Raw genomic sequence first — 25,051 nt, forward strand, 5'->3', positions numbered from 1 at the left:
ACCTCAACTTTCCCCCAAAATAGCATATTAGCGACATCTTCATATATTTGTACATGGCGATACAAACTGCAAACCCAGTGGCCCAAGTGCATCACATCAACGGTACTCACCCAAAGAGGAGGATTCTCGGCCCATCTGTCCCATGCGCCCCTTCTCCTTCTTGCCAAATAAGCGGCCGATGGAGGACTTGATGCTCTTCTTCTTGGCAGCTTTGTGAAGGGAGTCCTGACTTGTACTGTTGGTGCCCCCCAGACCTTCAGCTCCCAGGCTGGCAACAGAAAAAGAACAGACAATGAGAGTTGTGATTACGCCGGAAGCAATTAGTTTCCCATTGTTGCAGCTGGACAGAGATTCTTCCTGTAATTATACATTTCACCTGAAGCGCCACCAGCTGCCAAAACAATGTACTGAATGCAGCCATCTTTCACAAGAGTTTCTCTACCATGGAAGATCCGTGGCAAAAATACCTCTCTACATTAAAGGGAACCAGAGACGTTGGGGGAAAGGTTTTATACATACCTGGGGCTTCCTCCAGCCCCATAAGCCTGGATCGCTCCCACGCCGCTGTCCTCCGCTGCCTGGATCCGCCGGTACCGGGTCCCGTCATTGCCGCGAGTCGGCCAGTCGGCCGGCGGACGAGTCGGCCAGTCCGCATACGTAAGGGTATGGAGGGAGCCCTTGTGATGCGGACAATTGGCCGCGTCCGCCGGAAGTGACGGGGCCCGGTACCGGTGATACAGGAAGCGGAGGATTGCGGCGTGGGAGCGATCCGTGCTTATGGGGCTGGAGGAAGCCCAAGGTATGTATAAAACCTTTTGCTATTATTTCCCTATCCTTCCTCTCTGGTTCCCTTTAAAGACTAAAATTTGTTTTTGTAAAATGTAGTATGCAACGAACAAAGGCGCCAAAAGATTAAAATAAGCTAAAATTGTTCAGGAGGCAGTGGTGGACACAAAACTGTTAGTATTCAAAATACTGACAGTTTTGTGTCTGCTTCGGGGAGGTAAGTCCACCACTGCCTCTTGAACAATTTTGAACAATTTTAAGCTTATTTTAATCTTTTGGTGCCTTTGTTCGTTGCATACTACATTGTGTCCACCCTTGGTGGAAGGGTGCTGTACCCTTTTCTTCTGATCTACAGAGAGTGACTTCTTAATCCTGAGTGGGGACAGGTCTAATCTCTCCACCTGCATGTACAGTGGTTGCCTAGGAGGTAACCCTGGTTTGTGAGTATTAGTTTACTGACTTTCTATCATTCATCTTACACCAGTACTTACTACACTATACTGGGCTCTTGGTGTCCCCATTTTGTGAGGATATCACCACCTCATCTCACAGAGTGCTCTAGGGTAGAACACTCCGTGACATCATAGCCTAGGTTAAACATCACTAGGAGGATGGGGTTATATACCAATATGTAGCTATATAAGCTGTAGATATAAGAGGTGTTTCTAATACTGAAGCCAAGATAATTAAGGCAAAAATAGATATCCAAAATAATTTTTATGTTCTGCCACAAGTAGTTAAAGGCAACCTAAAGTGAGAGGGATATTGAAGCTGCCATATTTTTTTTTCTTTTTAAATTATGCAGATTGCCTGGCTAGACAGGGACATATGAACTCCATGGAGACAAAATTATAGATAGCTAGGAAGACAGGTAGACAATTAATTACCTCCATCGCATGCATTAAGATAGTGTCCGTGGGTGATTTTTGAGACAGTGATCTTTTAAAAAACTAAAAGTTTGCCTTCTTAAAACAGAAGGTATTTGCGATAATTCAGGTTGGAGTGAGAGACTATAAAGTGAAAAATAAACATTTACTGATCTTGTAATCAGAGAAAGTTATAATCACTTGTAGGGTCTGTTTCCTCCAATGAGGTCCCTGAGTCCTGCTTGCACTGACTTACAGCACGTAGCCCCGCCCCCTTTCAGACGAGCACCCTGGCGTTCTCTCTATCTGAGAAAGATATGGTACACACCAAGAGCGCTTCTGAGCGTTTTGAAAAGCGCTTGGCTAATGTATTTCTATGGGCTATTGCACACCAGATGTGATTTTTTTCCCTTCCAATCGCAAATGCGGGTCCTGCAGCATTTTGGGGGTAATTGCGCTTCAATGTTAAAGAGAACCCGAGGTGTGTTTAAAGAATGTTATCTGCATACAGAGGCTGGATCTGCCTATACAACCCAGCCTCTGTTGCTATCCCAAACCCCACTAAGGTCCCCCTGCACTCTGCAATCCCTCATAAATCACAGCCATGCTGTGAGGCTGTGTTTACATCTGTAGTGTCAGTCTCAGCTGCTCCCCCGCCTCCTGCATAGCTCCAGTCCCTGCCCCCTTCCCTTCCCTCCAATCAGCAGGGAGGGAAGGGATGCAGGCGGGGACCGGAGTTCTGCAGGAGGCGGGGAGAGCAGCAGACTGACACTATAGAGATAAACACAGCCAGCTCTGACAAGCTGTTTGTCAGCAGCGTGGCTGTGAGTTATGAGGGATTGCAGAGTGCAGGGGGACCTTAGGGGGGTTTGGGATAGCAACAGAGGCTGGACTGTATAGGCAGATCCAGCCTCTGTATGCAGATAACATTCTTCAAACCCACCTCGGGTTCTCTTTAAAGAGACTCTGTAACAAAAAAGTTCCCCTGCGGGGTACACACGTCAGGAGGGGGAAGCCTCATGGGTCCCAATGAGGCTTCCCCCTCCGCTGTAGCTGCAGTCAATCCAGCACTGGCTCCCCCGAAGTCTCCTGCAATCCACGCTCGACAAGGCTTGCTATATTTACCTTCTCTGGCACGGATATAAGCGAAAATAGCCGATCTCTGTCGGGTCCGCTCTACCATACAAACGCAGGAGACTTGCCCCTGAGCAGTAGAGCGGGCCGACAGCGATTGGCTATTTCCGCCTGTCTCCGAGCGGAGAGCCGATACTGCGCCTGCGCTGGTGCCAGGAAGGTAAATATTTACATCCCCGCTGTTCGAAGGGCCAGAGCAAGACTGCCATGGGACACAGGAGGACGGGGGAAGCCTCAATAGGTTTCGGAGGCTTCCCCCTACCAAGGTGAGTACCCTCCAGGGGAATTTTTTATCGTTACAGGTTTACTTTAAGTTTAGGAAAACTGAAAAACCGCTTTAAAAAACACTGCACATAGCGATTTTACCAACGTTTTTTGCCGAAATCGTATTACTTCCAGGTCAAAGTGTACTTCCTGCTAAACGCAATTGCTCCAGAAATAGCTTCACATTAAATTAAAATCGTTAGGCATATGCTGAGAATGGCTAGTGAAAATGGCTTCTAAAAAAGCGAAGCGATTGTGCGGTTGCTTAGCGATTTTTGGTGTGCCCTGGGCCATAGAAACGCCACAGCATTTCTCTAAAAGGAGGCGGAGCTACACACCAGAAGTCAGCGAACACACAGGGCTTGGTAAAAGGTTTATTATTCCCTTTCTAGTCTCTTGAGTGGTGTAGATGGTGATCTTACCTGGCCCGGGACTCTCTTCCATCCTCCAATGAACTGGCTTGAAGAGCGAGAGCTTGCGTCATTCTCTCTAACCGTACCGCTCTCGGGGTCAGGGGTGGGGTGGTCTCACACTGCATCAAGGCTTTATCATCCCTGCTGTCTTCTTTAGGTACGTGATTCTGGAACACACAGAGATGGATTAGGATGTAATGGGGCCCTAGACAAGGTAGTAGATTTGGGCCCCCTTGTGGTCTTTTTGTTAAACTGAAGAGGAGAGAGGTCAGAGAAGGTGGCTGGTGGGCCCCTTGACACCCACTAGGCCCCAGGCACCTGCCTAGGCTGCCTAATGGATGATCCTCCAACACAGGCAACGGCAATGACAAATAACTAGCTTTCACAGTTCTGACAGCACACAGGATGCCTTATCTTGAAATATTTCATAGGTCTATAGGAATATTTCATAGCCAAGGTCACTAGCTATTACGTAAAATCAAGTAAAGCCTTGAACATACCATGCAACTTGCTGTCAGATCGACAGGTCAAATCGATTGTTTCTGACAGGTCTGATCTGATTTCTGATCGATTTTCCAATCACTTCAGAAAAATGATTGAAAATCAGATTGGACCTGTCGGAAATAATCGATTTGACGCATCTATCTGCCTAAATAAGCTCGCCTACTGCTATCTGAGCCTAATGCTAGGTACACAGACAACATACAATTTTCTGTTAGATTTACCTGCCAGATTGATTTTTTCCAAAATGTCCGATCTTAAAGTGAACCAGAGACGAAGCACCCTCATGTATTTTACCATATATATCAGTGGGAACATTAGAGAAAACACCTACCCAAGCCTGCCCCCTTCTGGCTCTGGTATAATGACTCAGCTATAATGATTCCTGAGCAAAGCCAGACTGAATGCTCAGTCGGGGATTTTATCAGGGCTGATAAGAAACAAGCTGAGCAGTGGAGAATGAAACAGAGAGCAGGGTAGGTGTTTTCTCTAATGTTCCCACTTTCCGATCGATTTCCATAAAACTGATCGGAAATCGATCGGACAATCGATCGAAATTAAGATCGGACATGTTGCAAAAAATCGATCTGGCAGGTAAATCTAACAGAAAATTGTACAATGTGTACCTAGCATAAAGGTAACCATACACAATACAATAGAATTATTTCATTCTAATTTCATGTTTGATAAAAACAATCAGTTGTACAGAAAAATGTAAAGCTTTTTTTATTTGTTGGAAAAAAACAGGAAATTCGATCAGATTTTTCTGATACAAGTCGATCAGGATTTGGGGATTTGTATGACCAATGTTTAGGTGGGGTAGATTGGCAATTTCTTGATGTATAGACTCAAGCAATTTTCTATAACCTACCCCTACCTACGCCATACAGTAACTTGCTACCTCTGCCGCTTCGTCTAAATCAGGGGTCTCAAACTCAATTTACCTGGGGGCCACAGGAGGCAAAGTCAGGATGAGGCCGGGCCGCATAAGGAATTTCACAATCGCGCCGCATCGCCGCCTCTGCCCGCCCCTCTCACTCTTCCTTCACAGAGAGGGGTGGGGAGAGGCGGCGATCCGTGCGGCGATTGACGTCAGGAGGGGCAGAGCTGAAGCTGAAAGCTCTGCCCCTTCCAGGAAATGCCTGCGGATTGCCCCCCGGGCGATTTGGGGGCTTTGCAGCCCTCGTTTAGCGGCGGGGATGCGGCGGATTACTTGGGAGCACTGAAGCGAACTATAAGGAAGCTTTTGCCGGTGAGGGCCACAAAATATTGTATCGAGGGCCGCAAATGGCCCGCGGGCCGCGAGTTTGAGACCCCTGGTCTAAATCGTGCACCTCCGGCAGACAGGCACAGATTGTCAAAGTTTTCATGCTGAAATCAAATGAAAATCTATGTGTAGTAAGTGGATGGATTTGAGCTGATAGATCTCTCTGATCAGATACTGATCGGAGAGGGGTCTATCTATTGGTCAGATCGACCAGTGTATGGCTATCTAGAGTGACTGCATTTGAAAAATAAATCAATAAATAAAGTACTTTTATCAGTAGTAGTATCAATACTTTTCTGCCGTGCTTAAACATAAAATGGCAGCACATGTGCTTACTATGACAACAGATGGTATGTTTAGAACTGTGCCTGTGGTTATGCTTTAATTGCCACGTTTGCTTGGAATTCTATTTTTAATTAGAGTTAAGCATGCCATTGCTAGAGCTATGCTGCTGTGCCGCTAGTGAACACAAGGGGGAGGTATGCTGCCAAGCATCTTGTTTACACTGCAGTTGGTCAAGGCAATGCTTCTGCCAGAGTAATGAGAATCCATATGGATGGTTTATCAAGGCTAATTAATGACTGTACCCAGATCAATAACAACTAAACATGCCAAGTCTCAGAAGGACTAAAGAATCTCAAATTGGCCTCATTCATCAAAATGCCTAAAGAAAGAGCCGCCGTTAATGCCCACGGTGACCAATTAGATTTCCCGCTTCATTTTGTAGTATGAGAGAACTGGGCTGCACGTTTTAGTAGTATGGTACAGGAAAACCACTGGTGTCATGTTTTGATCACCGCCAAGGACAACAAAGCTACAGAACATAGTCAGTCTGGTCTTTTTTTACATACAAAGCAGAGACAAGGAGATGGTGTTCCACTGTAGCGCAGCAGTACTGGGCACAAAGAGTTAAACACACAGAAGAGGGAGGAGGTGGGTGGAGTCAGGTGATCTGTGCACACAGGGAGAGATTGGCTGTTGTTCTCCTCACCCGTATCATGGGAGTCATGATGGAATAAAGAAAGGAGTTTGAACAATTGCCTCTCCAGAAGAGGTGGCGGTTATGTCAACAGTTAATGGAGCTACGGGTGTTGGACAACATTTGGCTATTGTTCAGCTTTAAAGTTTTAAAGTACTTACACGCCGTATTTTTACATTCGACGGGTCCGTCAGACCCTCCCGCGGGGCGGTCGTTTTGCCTACAGTAGTATGCGAGTACAGGCTGTACAGCAGCTGTGCGCACCTCTCTATACAGGCTTAAAGTGAACCAGAGACGAAGCACCCTCATGTATTTTACCATATATATCAGTGGGTGGGAACATTAGAGAAAACACCTACCCTGCTCTCTGTTTCATTCTTCACTGCTCAGCCTGCTTGTTATCAGCCCTGATAAAATCCCATACTGAACATTCAGTCTGGCTTTGCTCAGGAATCATTAAAGTTGAGTCTGTCTTCTCTGATGTCTTTTCAAGCCCAAGCCTGCCCCCTTCTGGCTCTGCTATAATGACTCAGCTATAATGATTCCTGAGCAAAGCCAGACTGCATGCTCAGTTGGGGATTTTATCAGGGCTGATGAGAAGCAAGCTGAGCAGTGAAGAATGAAACAGAGAGCAGGGTAGGTGTTTTCTCTAATGTTCCCACTGATATATATGGTAAAATACATGAGGGTGCTTCATCTCTGGTTCACTTTAAAGGGAATGTCCGAGCAGAATGAAAAAACAAGTTCTACTTACCAGGGGCTTCCTCCAGCCCCTGGCAGCTGATATGTCCCTTGCAGCAGCTCCGTTGTTCCAGGGTCCCCTCCGTTACAGATGCCAACCTTGCCAGGTCAGCATCTTCTGCGGCTGCGCAAGTAGAATTTTGCTCGGACATTCCCTTTAAGGCCACCTTCACAGTGGCTCTTGTGCATTCCCTGTGACAGCAGGTACACAACACAATGGAATGGGATAGCGAATCCACACATTATGGTCATGTTGTGTCGCATTCAGTGAAGCATACAGTCAATGAAAAGTATGCTTCACTTTTACTGTTAATGTATGCATTAAGCGGTAATCAATGTTGTAACCATTTATACTGAAATGCTTCCACCGCACTGTGAACGTCGCATAGGTGGTGCAGTGCATTGTGGTAAACTGCGTTACAAAGCAGACGTTACACCACACCGCACCACAGTGAATGTGGCCTAAGACTTCTTGTGCCTAGCTAGTCCCTTCCTAGTAAACTGGGGTCTACAGGTGCCCATTAATGATAGAATCCGGCAGCTGATCGATCATTTCTAAATTCTGTCATAACCGATCGGAAACAATTGGTTGTGCCCATTAAAAGCCAAATTCCCACTAATCAATTTGATTGGCTCAATCCAAAAAATTATCAATCAGAAACGATTGTACGGCTGTTGGATTGTACCATTAATGGGCACCTTTAGGGTCCGTACACATATCCAATTTTGAATGGCCAATAATTGCCTGATTTTACCACCTCCATGTAGTATGACAGCTTACCAACACAATCTGTTCAATCTGTTCATAGTATTCAAAATCTGTTGCTCTCATACTTCATGGAAGTGGTAACATTGGCCAGTCAAAATTGGATGTGTGTACCAGGCTTTACAGCTGCTCACCGCTCACATCCAGTGAGCTGCAAACCCCGCCTTCTTGTTTAGACCCACTGATTCTATTGTAATGCTGGGAAACAGTTTGGGATCTATTATTCTTCGTATTCTAGGTGTCTCATCAGCACACTGGATTGCCCCACCCACTGGCTGAATCCAGAGAAGACAGCATCTGTACTGCAGTTCCAAGCAAGTCTGGCTTTACAAAAACGTATTCTGTCCACCACCTAGCTGTTATACACAGCTTATGTTCACTTATCACCCTAGAACATTCCTTAGTTATGGGCAGGGCCGGCCCGCTCATGAGGCGGGGTGAAACTTTTGCCTCAGGCAGCAAATTTCCAGGGGCGGCACCCGCCCGTCCGTGGGTGCGGGGAGCCGGCCCGCCGAGCTGGAGGGGTAGCTGGCAGGACGGGGGTATTGGGCCAGCGGCGGGGAGGGGGGTCGGACCGCCCCCCTCCCTCTCCTGGGTCCCCCGTCCTCCGCTCCCCTCCAGCCTAAATAGAAGCAGCCGTATGTGTAAGAGGCACGGGCGGGGAGACACTCACCTCCTCCTCGCTCCAGCGTGCGCTCCACTGACATCACTTCCTGCAGGACGCTGCAGGAAGTGACGTCAGTGGAGCGCACGCTGGGAAGAGGTGAGTGTCCTCCCCGCCCGTGCCTCTTACACATACGGCTGCTTCTATTTAGGCTGGAGGGGAGCGGAGGACGGGGGACCGAGGCGAGGGAGGGGGGGGTCCGACCCCCCTCCCCGCCGCTGGCCCAATACCCCCGTCCTTCCAGCTACCCCTCCAGCTCGGCGGCCCCCCAGAGCGCCCCCCCCCCCCCCCGAGGGGGGAGGGGGAGGGGCGGCGGTGACAATTTTTTAAAAATTTGCCTCAGGCGGCAAAAAGTCTAGGGCCGGCCCTGGTTATGGGAAAATAACATCATGAATAAAATTGCTTATTGTTTACAATATTCATTTATAGATTATTTAGTCAGTGTTTGCTCATTGTAAAATCTTTCCTCTCCCTGATTTACACTTGTCACTGGTGGTGACATCTTTAGTCCTGCTAGGTGATCTGTGTGGAACGTTCGTTACTGAGAGTTTTATGCACAGAGGGAGATATCGCTTGCTTGTCAGTTGGAAAAAGCCATTATTTCCCACAATGCAACAAGGTTCACAGACCGCAAACTGACAGGGCCATGGTCATGACATCACACTGTGGGAGGGGTTTCACCATAATATCAGCCATACAGACCCCCCTGATGATCTATTTGAGAGAAGATAAAGATTTCTTGTGGGAAAGGGGGTATCAGCTACTGACTGGAATTAAGTTAAATCCTTGGTTTACGAAAGGTACTCTCCATACAATTTTGTGTTAGATAGATGGTTCGATAGATAATTTCCATCATGTCCAATATTATTTCCGATCGTTTTTCTGGTCGATTTCTCATAGAAGTCAATGGAAATTGATAAGATAATCAAGCAGGAAATCAACTGGAAAAACAAATCTAAAATCAATTGAACGGTAAATCGACCAAAAAAAACGCATCGTGTGTACCTAGCATAAAGTTCCTCTTTAACCTCCTTGCCGGTTATCCCGAGCTCAGCTCGGGGTAACCTGCGTAGGAGGATTTCTCGGGCCGATTTGCATAATTTTTTTTTTGTTACATGCAGCTAGCACTTTGCTAGATGCTTATAACATTCGATCGCCGCTGCTCGTCGCCGATCCGCCGCGTCGCGTCGCCCCCCCTCCAGGCCCCTTGCGCAGCCTGGCCAATCAGTACCAGGCAGCGCTGAGTGGTGGATCGGGATTCCCTCTGACGTCATCCCGCCCCGTCGCCATGGCGACCGGGGAAGCCCAGCAGGAAATCCCGTTCTGAACGGGATTTCCTGCTTACTCCGATCGCCGGAAGCGATCGGAGTGGCTGCAGAGCTGCCGCTGCTCAGCGGCTATCATGTAGCGAGCCCTGGGCTGCGCTGCCTCCTTGCCGGGGGAATTAGACCGGCAAGGAGGTTAATTTCTTCTTTAACGCATGTTTCAGGCATTGTGAATTTCACAGCCAAAGCAACACTTACAAATTTCTCGCCCTCCCGGGCGGGGCTGTGAGGTGTGATGCGTGGGGTAGAGTGCCCGCTGCTGGGCGGAGACGGGCTGGCCAGGGTGGAGGTGGTGACAGAGGTTGGGATGGAGCTGGCTGAGCGATAACGTCCCAGGGATCCATCTAGCGTGCCGCTGGTGACCCGGCTCTCTATCTCCTCTGCCCGGAGCTCGGTGGTCTCCTTCTCCTCCTGGATCAGCCTGCCCAGACAAAGCACAGAGTGATTACTCTTCATTTACACAGGAACAGCACAATCCCCAGGGCTCTACAACAAGAGAGAATGCTAAACACACAGCAGAGGAGCACAATGTGATGGGAGAGCGGCGACTGCAAGAGCTTACAGAACAGGCACATACCGGTATAAAGGAACAGCAGTGTATTATAGAGAAACTGTAGGTAAAATAACATAATGAATACAATTGCTTAATGTTTACAATATTTATTTATAGGTTATTCAGTCAGGGTATGCCCATTGTAAAATCTTTCCTCTCCCTGATTTACATTCTGAAATGTATCACTGGTGGTAACATGTTTAGTTCTGCCAGGTGATCTATACGGAATGTTGGTTACTGAGAGTTCTATGTACAGAGGGAGATATGGCGATTGGAGCCAGTGGCGGACACGGACAGGTAAAGTATAGTGCACCGGACGGGCACACATGACATTAGGGAGGACAGCATCAAGGGTTTCATCATGTTTGTCCCAATATTGCTCGCTGTTACCGCTGTGCACCCGATCGACAACGACAGCCCGACATCTTGCGGCATGTCCGATAGATACATGTGACCAATATCGGACCGAAATTGGTCGCATTGTTGATCGGGCATGCTCTTGTCGGCACCAATTTTCCTCTGATCCGATAATTATCAAACCAGATGGTCCATTGGCTGCCAAGTCGATAGATTTATGGCCACCTTACACACCGGTGCTAATCCATCCAAAATTTAACCACTTTACCACCACGGGTGCGTGTATCTATGCTCCTTTTATCATCCTTTCCCCACCAGGAGCGTAGATACACGCACCCCCCGCCGCTACCACCGCTGACCGCTGACCGCGCTCCCGCTTGCTCGTGCGCGTGCTCCCGTGCTCGTGCATGCCGCCGCCCGCTCGTCCAGAGATCAATGAACGGGAAAAACTGTTCCCATTCGTTGATCTAAGCCCCCCCAGCAATGATCAGCTGCTTCTATGAGAAGTAGCGCGATCATTGTGGAAAAAAAATGTTTCCCAGCCTCACTGAACTTCCTGTAAGCGTACTTCCTACGCTTACAATACGCAATTACAAAAAATTACTGTGGCCATCTTGTGGCCAAAACGTAAAACTACAGTCAAAAACATTTTTCATATACAAATACATTCTTTTACATTATAAATTAACTCCCACGCTCCTCAATTATTATTTTTTTTTTTTCGTAATAAAAAAGAAAAAAATTACAATAAAAAAATACATAAATAGTTACCTTAGGGACTGAACTCTTTAAATATTTATGTCAGGAGGGTACAACACTGTTACTTTATAAACTATGGGCTTGTAATTAGGGATGCAAAACTGAAAAAAATGCACCTTTATTTCCAAATAAAATATTGGTGCCAAACATTGTGATAGGGACATAATTTAAATGGTGTAATAACCGGGACAAATGGGCAAATAAATTTAATGGATTTTAATTACAGTAGCATGCATTATTTAAAAACTAAAATGGCCGAAAACTGAAAAATAATGATTTTTTCCCACATTTTTTCCTATTTTCCCATTAAAACATATTTAGAATAAAATAATACTTGGCATTATGTCCCACCTAAAGAAAGCCTAATTGGTGGCGAAAAAAACAAGATTTAGTTCATTTCATTGCGATAAGTAATGATAAAGTTATAGACGAATGAATAGAAGGAGCGCTGAAAGGTGAAAATTGCTCTGGTGCTCCAGGGGTAAAACCCCTCAGTTGTGAAGTGGTTAAATCCAATACATGCTTACTGAGTACTGCCTAAAACAGTTCAATGTCACCGCAGTTAAATATGGGAGGGCACCAGTGATAAAAAAAAATCACTATACAGAAGTTAAATGGATAGTCTGCTGTACATTAATACGATGGGAGTCTGTAAATGGCTCACACATCCACTATCCACCTGTGTGTGCTCCTCCGATAAAGATTTAAAACTTCAAAAGCATGTGTTGGGTGGAGGTGGATTGTATATCTGTGGCTATAGTGTAAGGGTCAAGGGCTCTGCCTCTGACACAGGAGACCAGGGTTCAAATCTCGGCTCTTCCTATTCAGTAAGCCAGCACCTATTCAGTAAAGAGTCATTGGGCAAGACTCCCTAACACTGCTACTGCCTATAGAGCGTGTCCTAGTGGCTGCAGCTCTGGCACTTGCATTGGTTTTGTCATGGAGACATAGTGACTGAGTTGTTGTAGCTTGGTTAATGCACTATTCCAGCTTACTCCTTGCAGGTTATCCGGCACCAGAAGTGGATGTGCAAGGCATTTACCGACTCCAGTGTATTGATGCAGAGCATACTATCCATTGAACAAATCACTTATTCCCAGTATTTTTTGTTGCTAACGCTTATATAACAGGAGTAACAGTCGGCAGGTGTTCCAAGTCACAATTAATAGACTGGTTTGTATCCAACTGTAATTCCTTATAGAGAAGCATATGTAGCAAACAAATACTCTAAATAAGCAAAACAAAAATACTGTAAAATTACTGTAAATGTATTTCTGATGGTCAGTCGATCATGTTGTCATGAGTGGGTGTGAATGGGAATGGTGGAGGAGGTGATTGGCAGGTGCATGTGAAGGGGAGGGGTGTACATGTAATTAAGGCGCCAGGAAATTCTGGCGCAAGGCAAAGCCGAAAAATGGCTCACCCAACAAAAATCCCAACAGCAAGAATTACTATTCCCCTTCCAGGCTGCCATTGACACTAGGAAAATACTAAATTTGGCTTCCAGCTATTGCTGACAGCCGAATTAGGCGGTTTGTTTTGTCATTTGGGCTGTCTCTTTTGACGGCACCCAAATTACTGACTGAACGCTGCTATAGCCGTAGTTCACATTACGCCTATGGCGGTGCCCTAATTACTGACTGAGCGCTGCTATAGCCGTAGTTCACATTACGCCTATGGCGGTGCCCTAATTACTGACTGAGCGCTGCTATAGCCGTAGTTCACATTACGCCTATGGCGGTGCCCTAATTACTGACTGAGCGCTGCTATAGCCGTAGTTCACATTACGCCTATGGCGGTGCCCTAATTACTGACTGAGCTCTGCTATAGCCGTAGTTCACATTACGCCTATGGCGGTGCCCAAATTACTGACTGAGCGCTGCTATAGCCGTAGTTCACATTACACCTATGGCGGTGCCCTAATTACTGACTGAGCGCTGCTATAGCCGTAGTTCACATTACACCTATGGCGGTGCCCTAATTACTGACTGAGCGCTGCTATAGCCGTAGTTCACATTACGGCCTATGGTGGTGCCTGGTTCGCCCAAATTTCCAGCGCTATTTTTGTCTGACTCGAGGAGGGGAGGTGGGTAACAATGTGAAGAGAGATAGAAGATACTGCTGTTTGGAAAAACATAAGGCTCTGTTCCCACTTGAGCTGAGAATGGAAATTTTATTTGTCCGTTCTCCACTCAAAGCTAAAGTGACGGTCAAAGGCTCCTATTTTTGCAATGGATCAGCGGGATCTGTTGCGGTGAGCGGGACGCACTTCTGTGCAGTCTGCGATAATCCCAGACAGGCGGTTGCGTTCATCATATAGCCTATGAGGGTAACGCATCTGCCCCGGGCTACAGCCGGACCACAGAGGAGCATCAAAGCAGACACTACACTGTCCCTCCCGTTATCTGCTCTTGATTCGGTACAAGTGGGAACACAGCCTAAAGCCAGAATAAATACTGTGGACCATATTGTATGAAATAGGGGATCGGAGTTCACTGAATTGACAAGATGCTGATCATGTGACGATAGCCTACTTGATCTCTTTGTTGATCGCCTCCAGCTGCTCCTGCAACATGATAGCCAGCGTCTGCACATCCGTCTGGCCGCTTGGAGACAGGAGGTCGGCAGAACTGAAGATGGTCTCTCTGTCGTCTTCATCAGAGCCATCCAAGTCACCTTCGAAGGCTTGTGCCACGTTGGCGAGCACGTTGGCCTGCTGCGCGCGCTCCCAGTCCTGCTCGTCCAGAGTTTGAATCTGAGAGGGGAGAGTTAACCGTAAAAAGAATTAAAAGCAATTCTGCGGTGAGAAACTGCCCGATCTCCGCAGGTCTTGGATCCTGACAAGCAGGCTGACATTTTTACTGGGAGAAATAATTGCTTGGAAAGACAAATGACAGGAGCTGCAAATCAAACATCTAAATAATAAGAGCACTGAAATAGAGAGCCATTTGTTATTCGACAAGCTGGGCTGTACAGTACACAGGCTGGTCTCCAGGGTATGGTCAGCTGGGAAGCTGCATTTTAAAGAGACCTGTACTTGTGAGAAAATAAAATTCATCCCATCCCACTTCTACCACCAGTTTTCATAATCCTTATAAAGGGCACTGCATATACTAGTAGAATATAGATCTGTAATTTATAGAGGCAATAGAGTGCAAAGAGGGAGACAAGAGCAAAAGACAGTAGAGGGAGAGAGGAGGGCAGGGAGAGTGAAACAGAGAGATGAAGATAGAGGAGGACAGGAAGAGAGAGATAAAGGGAGCTGGAGCTAGAGGAGGGCAGGGAGAGAGAGAATCAGAGAGATATATATAGAGGAGGGCAGAGAGAGAGAGAAACAGAGATCGAGGAGGGCAGAGAGAGAGAGAAACAGAGAGATAGAGATAGAGGAGGGCTGAGAGAGAGAGAAACAGAGAGATAGAGATACAGGAGGACAGAAAGAGAGAAACAGAGAACTGGAGATAGAGGAGGACAGGGAGGGAGAAACAGAGATACAGGAGGGCAGGGGGAGAGAAACAGAGAGTTGGAGATAGAGGGGGCAGGGAAAGAGGAACAAGAGAGCTGGACATAGAGGAGGACAAGGAGAGAGAAACAGGAAGCTGGAGGTAGAGGAGGGCAGGGAGAAAAAAACAGAGAGATAGAGATAGAGGAGGGCAGAGAGAAAGAAACAGAGAGCTTGAGATAGAGGGGGCAGAGAAAGAGCAAAACAGAGAGCTGCAGATAGAGGAGGACAAGGAGAGAGTAACAGGGAGCAGCTGGAGATAGAGGGGGCAGGGAGAGAGAAACACTTCCACTGCCCACTTCCAGAGACTCTCCGCCCACATCCCAGATTTCACCTCCACAGATTAGGAGAGGAAACTCTATATCCTACTGGGGAAGAGGAAAAAACTGTGCAAATAGCAGCCCGATATATCACTGCCTGCCACTAACTGAGAGGAACATGATACCACATGGACTGTACAACCCAATACTCCCCTTCCCTATGGACTATATATCTCATCCCCCCATACCATCCATTACATCCTCCACACTCCTATGGACTGTATACCTATATCCTTCCCTTATTCCCACAATTCCCCCACCCATGTTAATGTTTTGCTTTGGCAATGCTAAATGTATTTGGTCCTGCCAATAAAGCTTTTTTGGATTTGGAGAAACAAAGAGCTGGAGATAGAGGAGGACAGGGAGAGAGAAACAGAGAGCTGGAGATAGAGGAGGGCAAGGAGAGAAAGAGAGATAGAGCTGGAGATAGAGGGGGCAGGGAGAGAGAAAAAGAGAGCAGGAGATAGAGGTGGGCAGGGAGAGAGAAACAGAGAGCTGGAGATAGAGGAGGACAGGGAGAGAGAGAGAGAGAGAGAGCTGGATATAGAGGACAGGGAGAGACAGAGACCGAGAGCTGGAGATAGAGGACGACAGGGACAGAGACACAGAAAGCTGGAGATAGAGGAGGGTAGAGAGAGAGAGAGAAACAGAGATAGAAGAGGACAGGGAGAGAGAAACAGAGAGCTGGAGATAGACAAGGGCAGGGAGAGAGAAACCGAGAGCTGGAGATAGAGGATGGCAGAGAGAGAGAAGCCCTGGGAGGAGAGGCTGTGCAGGCAATGTGACCAGGGGGTCCTGGAGGATGAGGCCCACTTCCTGCTACACTGCACCAAATATACACCGTTGAGGACTGCCCACTTCCAGAGACTCTCCGCCCACATCCCAGATTTCACCTCCACAGATTAGGAGAGGAAACTCTATATCCTACTGGGGAAGAGGAAAAAACTGTGCAAATAGCAGCCCGATATATCACTGCCTGCCACTAACTGAGAGGAACATGATACCACATGGACTGTACAACCCAATACTCCCCTTCCCTATGGACTATATATCTCATCCCCCCATACCATCCATTACATCCTCCACACTCCTATGGACTGTATACCTATATCCTTCCCTTATTCCCACAATTCCCCCACCCATGTTAATGTTTTGCTTTGGCAATGCTAAATGTATTTGGTCCTGCCAATAAAGCTTTTTTGGATTTGGAGAAACAAAGAGCTGGAGATAGAGGAGGACAGGGAGAGAGAAACAGAGAGCTGGAGATAGAGGAGGGCAAGGAGAGAAAGAGAGATAGAGCTGGAGATAGAGGGGGCAGGGAGAGAGAAAAAGAGAGCAGGAGATAGAGGTGGGCAGGGAGAGAGAAACAGAGAGCTGGAGATAGAGGAGGACAGGGAGAGAGAGAGAGAGAGAGAGCTGGATATAGAGGACAGGGAGAGACAGAGACCGAGAGCTGGAGATAGAGGACGACAGGGACAGAGACACAGAAAGCTGGAGATAGAGGAGGGTAGAGAGAGAGAGAGAAACAGAGATAGAAGAGGACAGGGAGAGAGAAACAGAGAGCTGGAGATAGACAAGGGCAGGGAGAGAGAAACCGAGAGCTGGAGATAGAGGATGGCAGAGAGAGAGAAGCCCTGGGAGGAGAGGCTGTGCAGGCAATGTGACCAGGGGGTCCTGGAGGATGAGGCCCACTTCCTGCTACACTGCACCAAATATACACCGTTGAGGACTGCCCACTTCCAGAGACTCTCCGCCCACATCCCAGATTTCACCTCCACAGATGAGGAGAGGAAACTCTATATCCTACTGGGGAAGAGGAAAAAACTGTGCAAATAGCAGCCCGATATATATCACTGCCTGCCACCAACTGAGAGAAACATGATACCACATGGACTGTACAACCCCATACTCCCCTCCCCTATGGACTGTATACCTATACCCCCCTACCCTATGGACTATATATCTCATGCCCCCATACCATCCATTACATCCTCCACACTCCTATGAACTGTATACCTATATCCTTCCCTTATTCCCACAATCCCCCCCCCCCCCCTCCCCATGTTAATGTTTTGTTTTGCTTTGGCAATGCTAAATGTATTTGGTCCTGCCAATAAAGCTTTTTTTGGATTTGGAGAAACAAAGAGCTGGAGATAGAGGAGGACAGGGAGAGAGAAACAGGGAGCTGGAGATAGAGGAGGGCAGAGAGAGAGCGAGAGCTGGAGATAGAGGCAGAGAGAGAGAGAGATACAGAGAGCTGGAGATAGAGGCAGAGAGAGAGAGAGATACAGAGAGCTGGAGATAGAGGAGGGCAGAGAGAGAGAGAGAGAGAGAGAGAGAGAGAGAGAGAGAGAGAGATACAGAGATAGAGAGAGAGGAGGGCAGAGAGAGAGAGAGAGGGAGATGCATAGAGCTGGAGATAGAGGAAGGCAGAGAGAGAGAGAGAGAGAGAGAGATACAGAGAGCTGGAGATAGAGGAGGACAGGGAGAGAGAAACAGGGAGCTGGAGATAGAGGAGGGCAGAGAGAGAGCGAGAGCTGGAGATAGAGGCAGAGAGAGAGAGAGGGAGAGAGAGAGAGAGAGAGAGATACAGAGAGCTGGAGATAGAGGCAGAGAGAGAGATACAGAGAGCTGGAGATAGAGGAGGGCAGAGAGAGAGAGAGAGAGAGAGAGAGAGAGAGAGAGAGATACAGAGATAGAGGAGGGCAGAGAGATACAGAGAGCTGGAGATAGAGGAGGGGAGAGAGAGAGAGAGTTACAGAGATAGAGAGAGAGGAGGGCAGAGAGAGAGAGAGAGAGAGAGGGAGATACATAGAGCTGGAGATAGAGGAGGGCAGAGAGAGAGAGAGAGAGATACAGAGAGCTGGAGATAGAGGAGGACAGGGAGAGAGAAGAGAAAGTCTGATAAGGTTATAGAGTTAGTTGGTAGGAGACAATGAAGGACAGGAAAACAGAGTGGATCAATAAAGGGTGAATTTAAAGAAAATGGCCAATAACAGAGAGCTGGAGAGGGAGAAAGAGAGAGGTAATTAGGGAGTCGCTAGATTTTTCTGGGAAAGAAAAAAAAAATCACTCCATGACTTCTGATGAAAGGGAACTGTACAACAGGCTCTAACCTACAGAGGAATATTGGAACAGGTGATTGGCGTGATTTCCTTAAAGAAGGAAGTAAATGGGAGTGTCTGTATGTGTGCATGTATATAACCAGCCCAAGGCTGTGAGACAGAATTATGGCCATCTGGCATCCCCAGTGAGATATGCCACATTCCATCTTTATACCCTCAATACTTCTCTTATGACAGTTTGGCTTTATTCTTGTTTTTGAATGTCTAGCCACCCAGGACTACTAATCCTGTTTAGCTTGATCTGAATGGAAACCCAGCAAGGATAAAACTCAGGAAATAGTGATACCACCCGGTCTGGCATGCAGTGTAGCAGAAGCAGAAGTATTCATATCACAAGAGTTGGCAATTTTACTGATTTGGGTTTTATTTTACAACTGTTCCAATTATAGTAGTTTTCACAAAGTAGTGATGTTTTTATCAGTATACAAGCGGTCTCGCGTCCTTGGCAAGCCCAGTAGCACCCATAAAGCTAGACCATGCCCTGGGATAGCAGACCGCCTGCGGCACTAGCGCAAGAGCTGCTGATGTCACAGCTGTACCAGGCCATATATGGGAGAAGTACACCACAGTGTATAAAAAGCAGAACACATACTTACATGAGAGAGAGTCCAGAGGGACAGCAGAAAAAGAACAGCAAGATTAACAAAAGCAATTAAATCATGCTCTCTAAGCAAAACATTAAATCACTCTAAGGAGTGCGCAATAGATATACCGTAACTACAGCCAGAAATATGCTTATATTACATTTATCATTAACAGTTTTATCATCTGATTACTCAGCCCTCCATATCTGTTCATTACTGAACTCATCTCTGCTGGGGTGAGGATAACTATAAATAGGACTCAACAGTGATACAGAAATATACAGGGGTGAAAGCTTTTAGGATGAAATGACATACAGCCGGTTCATTCTGAGTTTGTTTTATTCAGACCCCCCCCCCTTCAGTATAACTCTGTGTAGAAAAGCTAGACAAAGTGATTTGATTTCTGTCAGTCTTCTGCTTTAAAGCAGCAGGGACAGCCATACTATCCCAGGAAAAAAAACACACACATAAGTAGATAAATACTTGTTCCATTTACACATTTGTATTGTACTGCCCACATTTTCATTTTACTGAATTTTTTATAGTAAATAAATAAAGGCAATTTCCCATCTTTACTGCCTCTGACTGAAGCCAATCCTGGTGTAATTTCCTCCCTTACTCTTTGTTCTCCTAGAAACTGCACTGTCATATCTAGCTTGCTTTGTAAACACATGTGAGCACAGCATAGATTGGATTTCAGCAGCTTCTGCAGAGGGGTGAGGTGTATTTCCCTTCTGAGCCTTGTGTCACACTGAACTGCCCTCAGCCAATCAGTGAGAAGCAGGAATGTGGGATAGGAGATAACAAGCTTCCCCCTCCTTGGCAAAGTACCAAATAGAGCCAAGATGACTGAGATAAGATTTACTACAGTAGAAACATTTATGATTGTATTGGAATACTTGCAATGCAGGGTCAGGTTGTAGACTGCATAATAAACGCAGAGCGATGGGTAATAAAAATTTGATTTTATGGCAGACAATCCCGCTTTAACTACCTAAAGACCGCCCCACGCCAATGGGCGTGGACGCGGCGGCAGCCCCAGGACCGCCTAACGCCAGTTGGCGTCAAGTCCTGAGGCTCTGATTTGCGTGAGATCGCGCGAAGGCTGCACGCGCATCTCCTGCTCGGGGGGCGGAGCTCCGCCCCCTCTTCAGTCGATCGCAGGATTGGCTGGCTGGGGGGGGGAGGGGTTTACAAATATAAACAAAAACGAGGTATAGCAAAAAAAAAAAAAAAAAAAACACTAACAAATATTTATAAAAAAATTAAACACAGGGGAGGGGGGGGGGCAATCAGACCCCACCAACTGAGAGCTCAGTTGGTGGGGAGAAAAGGGGGGGGGGGTCACTTGTGTGCTGTGTTGTGCGGCCCTGCAGCTTGGCCTTAAAGCTGCAGTGGCCAATTAACAATAAAAAGGCCTGGTCTTTAGGGGGGTTTAACACTGCAGTCCTCAAGTGGTTAAACAAAGGAACTGAATATCTCATGCACTGTACCTTAGTTGGATCATCCTTCAAGGCCGCCCATCTGCCTTTTTTGGGCCGCCTGATCACCGCTGTGCTGCTGTAATGGTCCATATGGCTGCCAATGGGCAGAGTTGGGGCCTGTGAATAACGCAGTTCCAATGCACTGCCAGGGAGAGACCTGGAAACGTAGCATTATAAAAACATAATTAGAAACAAGCTTTATACATAAGAATAAACTATGTTCAGTCTACATACAGTATATCTCCTCTAGTACTTGACAGACGTCTACGGTACATGCAGAACAAGATGCACATGCTTCGACCGGACTGTAACTGTCTAAATTACATTAATGGCTAAAAGACAGATAAGGCCTATATAATTTTGGGATCACTTGCTGTGACCCTTATTCCTGCAGTCTCACATTCGGAATATCAATTCCTGAATACAAATTCTTACTGGACCACCCACAAGGGGTGGTACAAGTGAGCACTGGACTTGAGGAAGTATGAAACGGCAGGAACAAAATGGCCGACTGTGACAGACAAGACCAGGATGCAGAGTATATTATGACTAGCAAGTTCAAAATCATTGGTGGTACTGAGACAAAAATGCAGTCTTCCTATCTATATTCCCGAATGTGTGCGGTTCATAAAATATGCAACACCTGTGCCACAGACAAGACTTTGGGACTTGTTCATGAAATCTGGTGCAGGAATGAAACCAATTGCTGACAAGCCGCCATACTCCCCACTGCTTGACAGGTTGCTACGGGCAACAGCACTACTTGTGGCTCCAGTTTCCAAGAATAAGTCCCTTGAAGTGCGTGGTGTGATGCACTACACAGAGATGACGGACACACCAATACAAAGAGACCACAGACTCGGATTGTGTTCCGCTTTCAACAGACTAGAGATTCCTTTGTGTCGTATACATGACTGATCAGGCAAAAATCATCCATCAATTCAAAAACGTCAGTAAGTACTCTGTACACACTTACAAAAGGAATAGTTGAAGCAGAAACTTGTGGATCGCGGGGGAGTACAGGTGGGGAGAGAAAGGTGTGCAGCAATGAATAGAAGGGTATTCAACACACAATAAATAAAAATAAATATATATAGTGAAACTGATACACTCTTCTGAAAAAGAATACAGTTGAAGGCTCATTTAAAAAGGATTTGGCAGAATCTATGCAACCCTTTCTGCAATTCTCCAACCAAATTTGGCTATTCCACCACCTAGTGTTAAACATTAGTATTGAAGCTTTTAGTATACTTGCCAACAGGGACATGCTGTAAACATAATAGAAAAGTTAAACTTTTCTATTGTGTAAAATACCTGGAAGGGTGTGCACTGTCCCTGCTGCAACCCTTCCTTTACTTTAATGGCTAGCTGCTCCCAGGTCAAATGGAGTTTTGCATAGAGGTTGGGGTCCCTTCTGACAGGATGACCTCACTACGGTGGAAGGGTCTAGTGCAGGGCTGCCCAATAGGTCGATCGCGATCTACCGGTAGATCGCGACCGCCTCCTTGGTAGATCGCGGCTTCTTGGCCGCGTCTCGTTAATGTTTGTTGCGGCCAGCAGCTCGTGTTTAGCTGCTGGCCGCTGGCCAATAAGAATGCATGCAGGCGAGGCGAGGAGAGAGGGAGGAGAGAGGCGGCGCGTCCGCTGCGTCATGGCTGGGGGTGGCGGCGGGCAGCCTGTGTAATGTGCGTGTGTAACGTGCCCGGCGCCGCCCCCAGCCATGACGTAGCGGCCGCGCCGCCTCTCTCTTCGCCGCCGCTTCTCTCCTACATCCCATTGGCCTGCCAGAGTCTCTCCTCGCCGCCTCTTCTCCTCCGTCTGCAGGTACATATACCTGGCTAACCTACACTGGGGGGCCCTATACCTGGCTAACCTACACTGGGGGGCCCTATACCTGGCTAACCTACACTGGGGGGCCCTATACCTGGCTAACCTACACTGGGGGGCCCTATACCTGGCTAACCTACACTGGGGGGCCCTATACCTGGCTAACCTACACTGGGGGGCCCTATACCTGGCTAACCTACACTGGGGGGCCCTATACCTGGCTAACCTACACTGAAGGGCCCTATACCTGGCTAACCTACACTGGGGGGCCCTATACCTGGCTAACCTACACTGGGGGGCCCTATACCTGGCTAACCTACACTGGGGGCCCTATACCTGGCTAACCTACACTGGGGGCCCCTATACCTGGCTAACCTACACTGAGGGCCCCTATACCTGGCAAACCTACACTGAGGGCCCATATACCTGGCAAACCTACACTGAGGGCCCATATACCTGGCAAACCTACACTGAGGGCCCATATACCTGGCAAACCTACACTGAGGGCCCATATACCTGGCTAACCTACACTGAGGGCCCATATACCTGACTAACCTACACTGAGGGCACGCAACCTATGCTGCAGGCACATATACCTGGCTAACCTACGCGGGGGGGGGGGGGGGGCGTGCTTAGCATTTGAGACGTTGGTAGATCTCCTGGCCTCGGCAAATTTAAAAGTAGCTCGCGAGCCGAAAAAGTGTGGGCACCCCTGGTCTAGTGCAACATTTTTTGTTTTGGAAGTGAACATCCTCCATTAGGCTTCATTCACACCTAAAATCGAAAACGCAAGCGTTTTTGTGCACTTTTTTCCCCCCTCCCGGCGCTCCACTGCACGCTGTGTTTCTGGTAAAAGTGCTTTTCTGAGTGCTTTTCCAGAGAGGTTTTGTAATTCACTCCCTGATACAAGTCAGGAAGTGAACTCTTTGACCCAGAAAAGAATAAATACAATGTATTTATTCTTAAAAACGCTCATGCAATCGCAGCACAAAGCAATTTTGTGAGCATTTTTCCTATACCTTCCATTGAGGCTAAATCGCCTCCAAAACTTTGCTTAGCGGATCGCAAACAAACCTTCTCAGCTGTGAACGCTCTTATAGGGTATCATTGCAAAAGCGTTTTTAGGGCGATTTTGAAAATCGCCTGCACTTGAAAAAAAAGGGGAAGAACACCCTTAGTGTGAACGAGCCCTTAGTGTAAATTGTAGCACCTGTTTCAGATGCAGTTGGGTGCATCTATGCCTTTAAGAGGCTCTGCACACATTCTTGCTGTTAAGTCAATCGGATGCAGCCTGGTTTTGGATGCGCTGCTAATTCTCCATGTCCAAGCATGCATCTAACCATATCATCTGATAACTTCGCAAACGCAATGCAAAATTGTTATCTTTTGTTTGTAAGGAACAAAGGTGGCCACACACGATACAATAAAATGATCCGATTTTACAGTAATTCGATAGAAACGATCGTATCTCCCGAAAAAAATCGAAAGCTTTTTTTTTCATTCGACTGAAAAATCCGTTCAGATTTCCCCTTTTCTTCGATTTTAATCGATCCGGAATTCCAGATATTTTTATTCAATCTTTCTAAAGATTGTATGGGGTGTGTTAGATTGTCAATTTATTAATATACACACCCTTTTCTCAGAGTTTCCAATAATTTTTATCATAATTGAGGAAACATTAACCTGCTGGGCGGTATGGACGAGCTCAGCTCGTCCATCACCACCGGAGGCTGCCGCTCAGGCCCTGCTGGGCCGATTTTCATGAAATAAAAAGGAGCACACGCAGCCGGCACTTTGCCAGCCGCGTGTGCTGCCTGATCGCCGCCGCATGCAGCGGCGAAAGAGGGTCCCCCCAGCCGCCCGAGCCCAGCGTAGCCGGAACAAACAGTTCCGGCCAGCGCTAAGGGCTGGATCGGAGGCGGCTGACGTCAGGACGTCGGCTGACGTCCATGACGTCACTCCGCTCGTTGCCATGGCAACGAGGTAAGCAAAACAAGGAAGGCCGCTCATTGTGATCTTCCTTTTTAATTCTGATCGCCTCCGGGCGTCCGGAGCGCCCTCTAGTGGGCTTTCATGCAGCCAACTTTCAGTTGGCTGCATGGAATAGTTTTTTTTAAATTAAAAAAAAAAACCTCCCGCAGCCGCCCTGGCGATCTTAATAGAACGCCAGGGTGGTTAAACATAGGTGTGTGGTACATTGGTCATATTTTTGAAATGTTACAATCAGTCAGAAAAATTGATTGCAATTCTTAAATTGAACAGATATTTAAAAAATTGTATGGTGTGTGGCCACCTTAAGACATCTTCCACTAATATGAAGTAGCTGAGCTGAAGAAGGTATTAACAGCCTGTGTGAGAGGGCCTACTGCTCAGAGAGGCGAAGCACAGACTGAACCCGCTTAGAACAGTGCAGCCCATAGCAGGTACTACTCCGCTTCACAGGAAGTGATTTTGTTGTATTACAAAATGGCAATAAATTGCTTGAACTTTGGAGTGTTGGATGGAGGGCTCCAGGCAAACTACTTTCAAACTGATTTATAGGATATCTGAAATAGGCTTTTAAAACGCTTATACACTAATAAAAAAACATGCTCTCTGAGCATCTACAAAGCACAGCAAACATTTCTCAAGGAAGTAATGTCCTTAACAGTGGATGTGCCCAGTGCTATATTATTTACTTAAATGATGTCCTGACAACTTGGGTGTCTTAAAAGTACTACAAGCCAGTATTATATTTTACTTCACAAGGAACATAAAGCTGTATAAAGTTTTTTTTTTTTAATAAAACAAAATTGTCGGTTTCATTTTGTACAAAAAAACAACAACCTGTTTTTAGG

The 25,051-nt window shown here is 46.9% G+C and overlaps 1 protein-coding gene across 12 annotated transcripts in view; it reads right to left on the reverse strand.

Annotated features, from left to right (window-relative positions):
* The window catches only part of PPFIA3 (PTPRF interacting protein alpha 3), a 214,984-nt gene that overhangs the window by 55,516 nt on the left and 134,417 nt on the right, over positions 1 to 25,051 (reverse strand). For 10 of the 12 annotated variants that reach the window (XM_068241128.1, XM_068241130.1, XM_068241131.1 and 7 more), the window contains 5 exons: positions 20,397 to 20,544; positions 13,910 to 14,130; positions 9,905 to 10,127; positions 3,473 to 3,630; positions 111 to 268 (listed from right to left, as the gene is read on the reverse strand). In XM_068241128.1, coding sequence (XP_068097229.1) covers positions 111 to 268; positions 3,473 to 3,630; positions 9,905 to 10,127; positions 13,910 to 14,130; positions 20,397 to 20,544 — 908 coding nt within the window. The remainder of the gene's footprint in view (positions 1 to 110; positions 269 to 3,472; positions 3,631 to 9,904; positions 10,128 to 13,909; positions 14,131 to 20,396; positions 20,545 to 25,051) is intronic. The other 2 variants (XM_068241134.1, XM_068241135.1) reach the window with 2 other exon arrangements.

The sequence above is a fragment of the Hyperolius riggenbachi genome, chromosome 6 (assembly GCF_040937935.1).
Source record: "Hyperolius riggenbachi isolate aHypRig1 chromosome 6, aHypRig1.pri, whole genome shotgun sequence".
NCBI classification, from domain to species: domain Eukaryota; kingdom Metazoa; phylum Chordata; class Amphibia; order Anura; family Hyperoliidae; genus Hyperolius; species Hyperolius riggenbachi.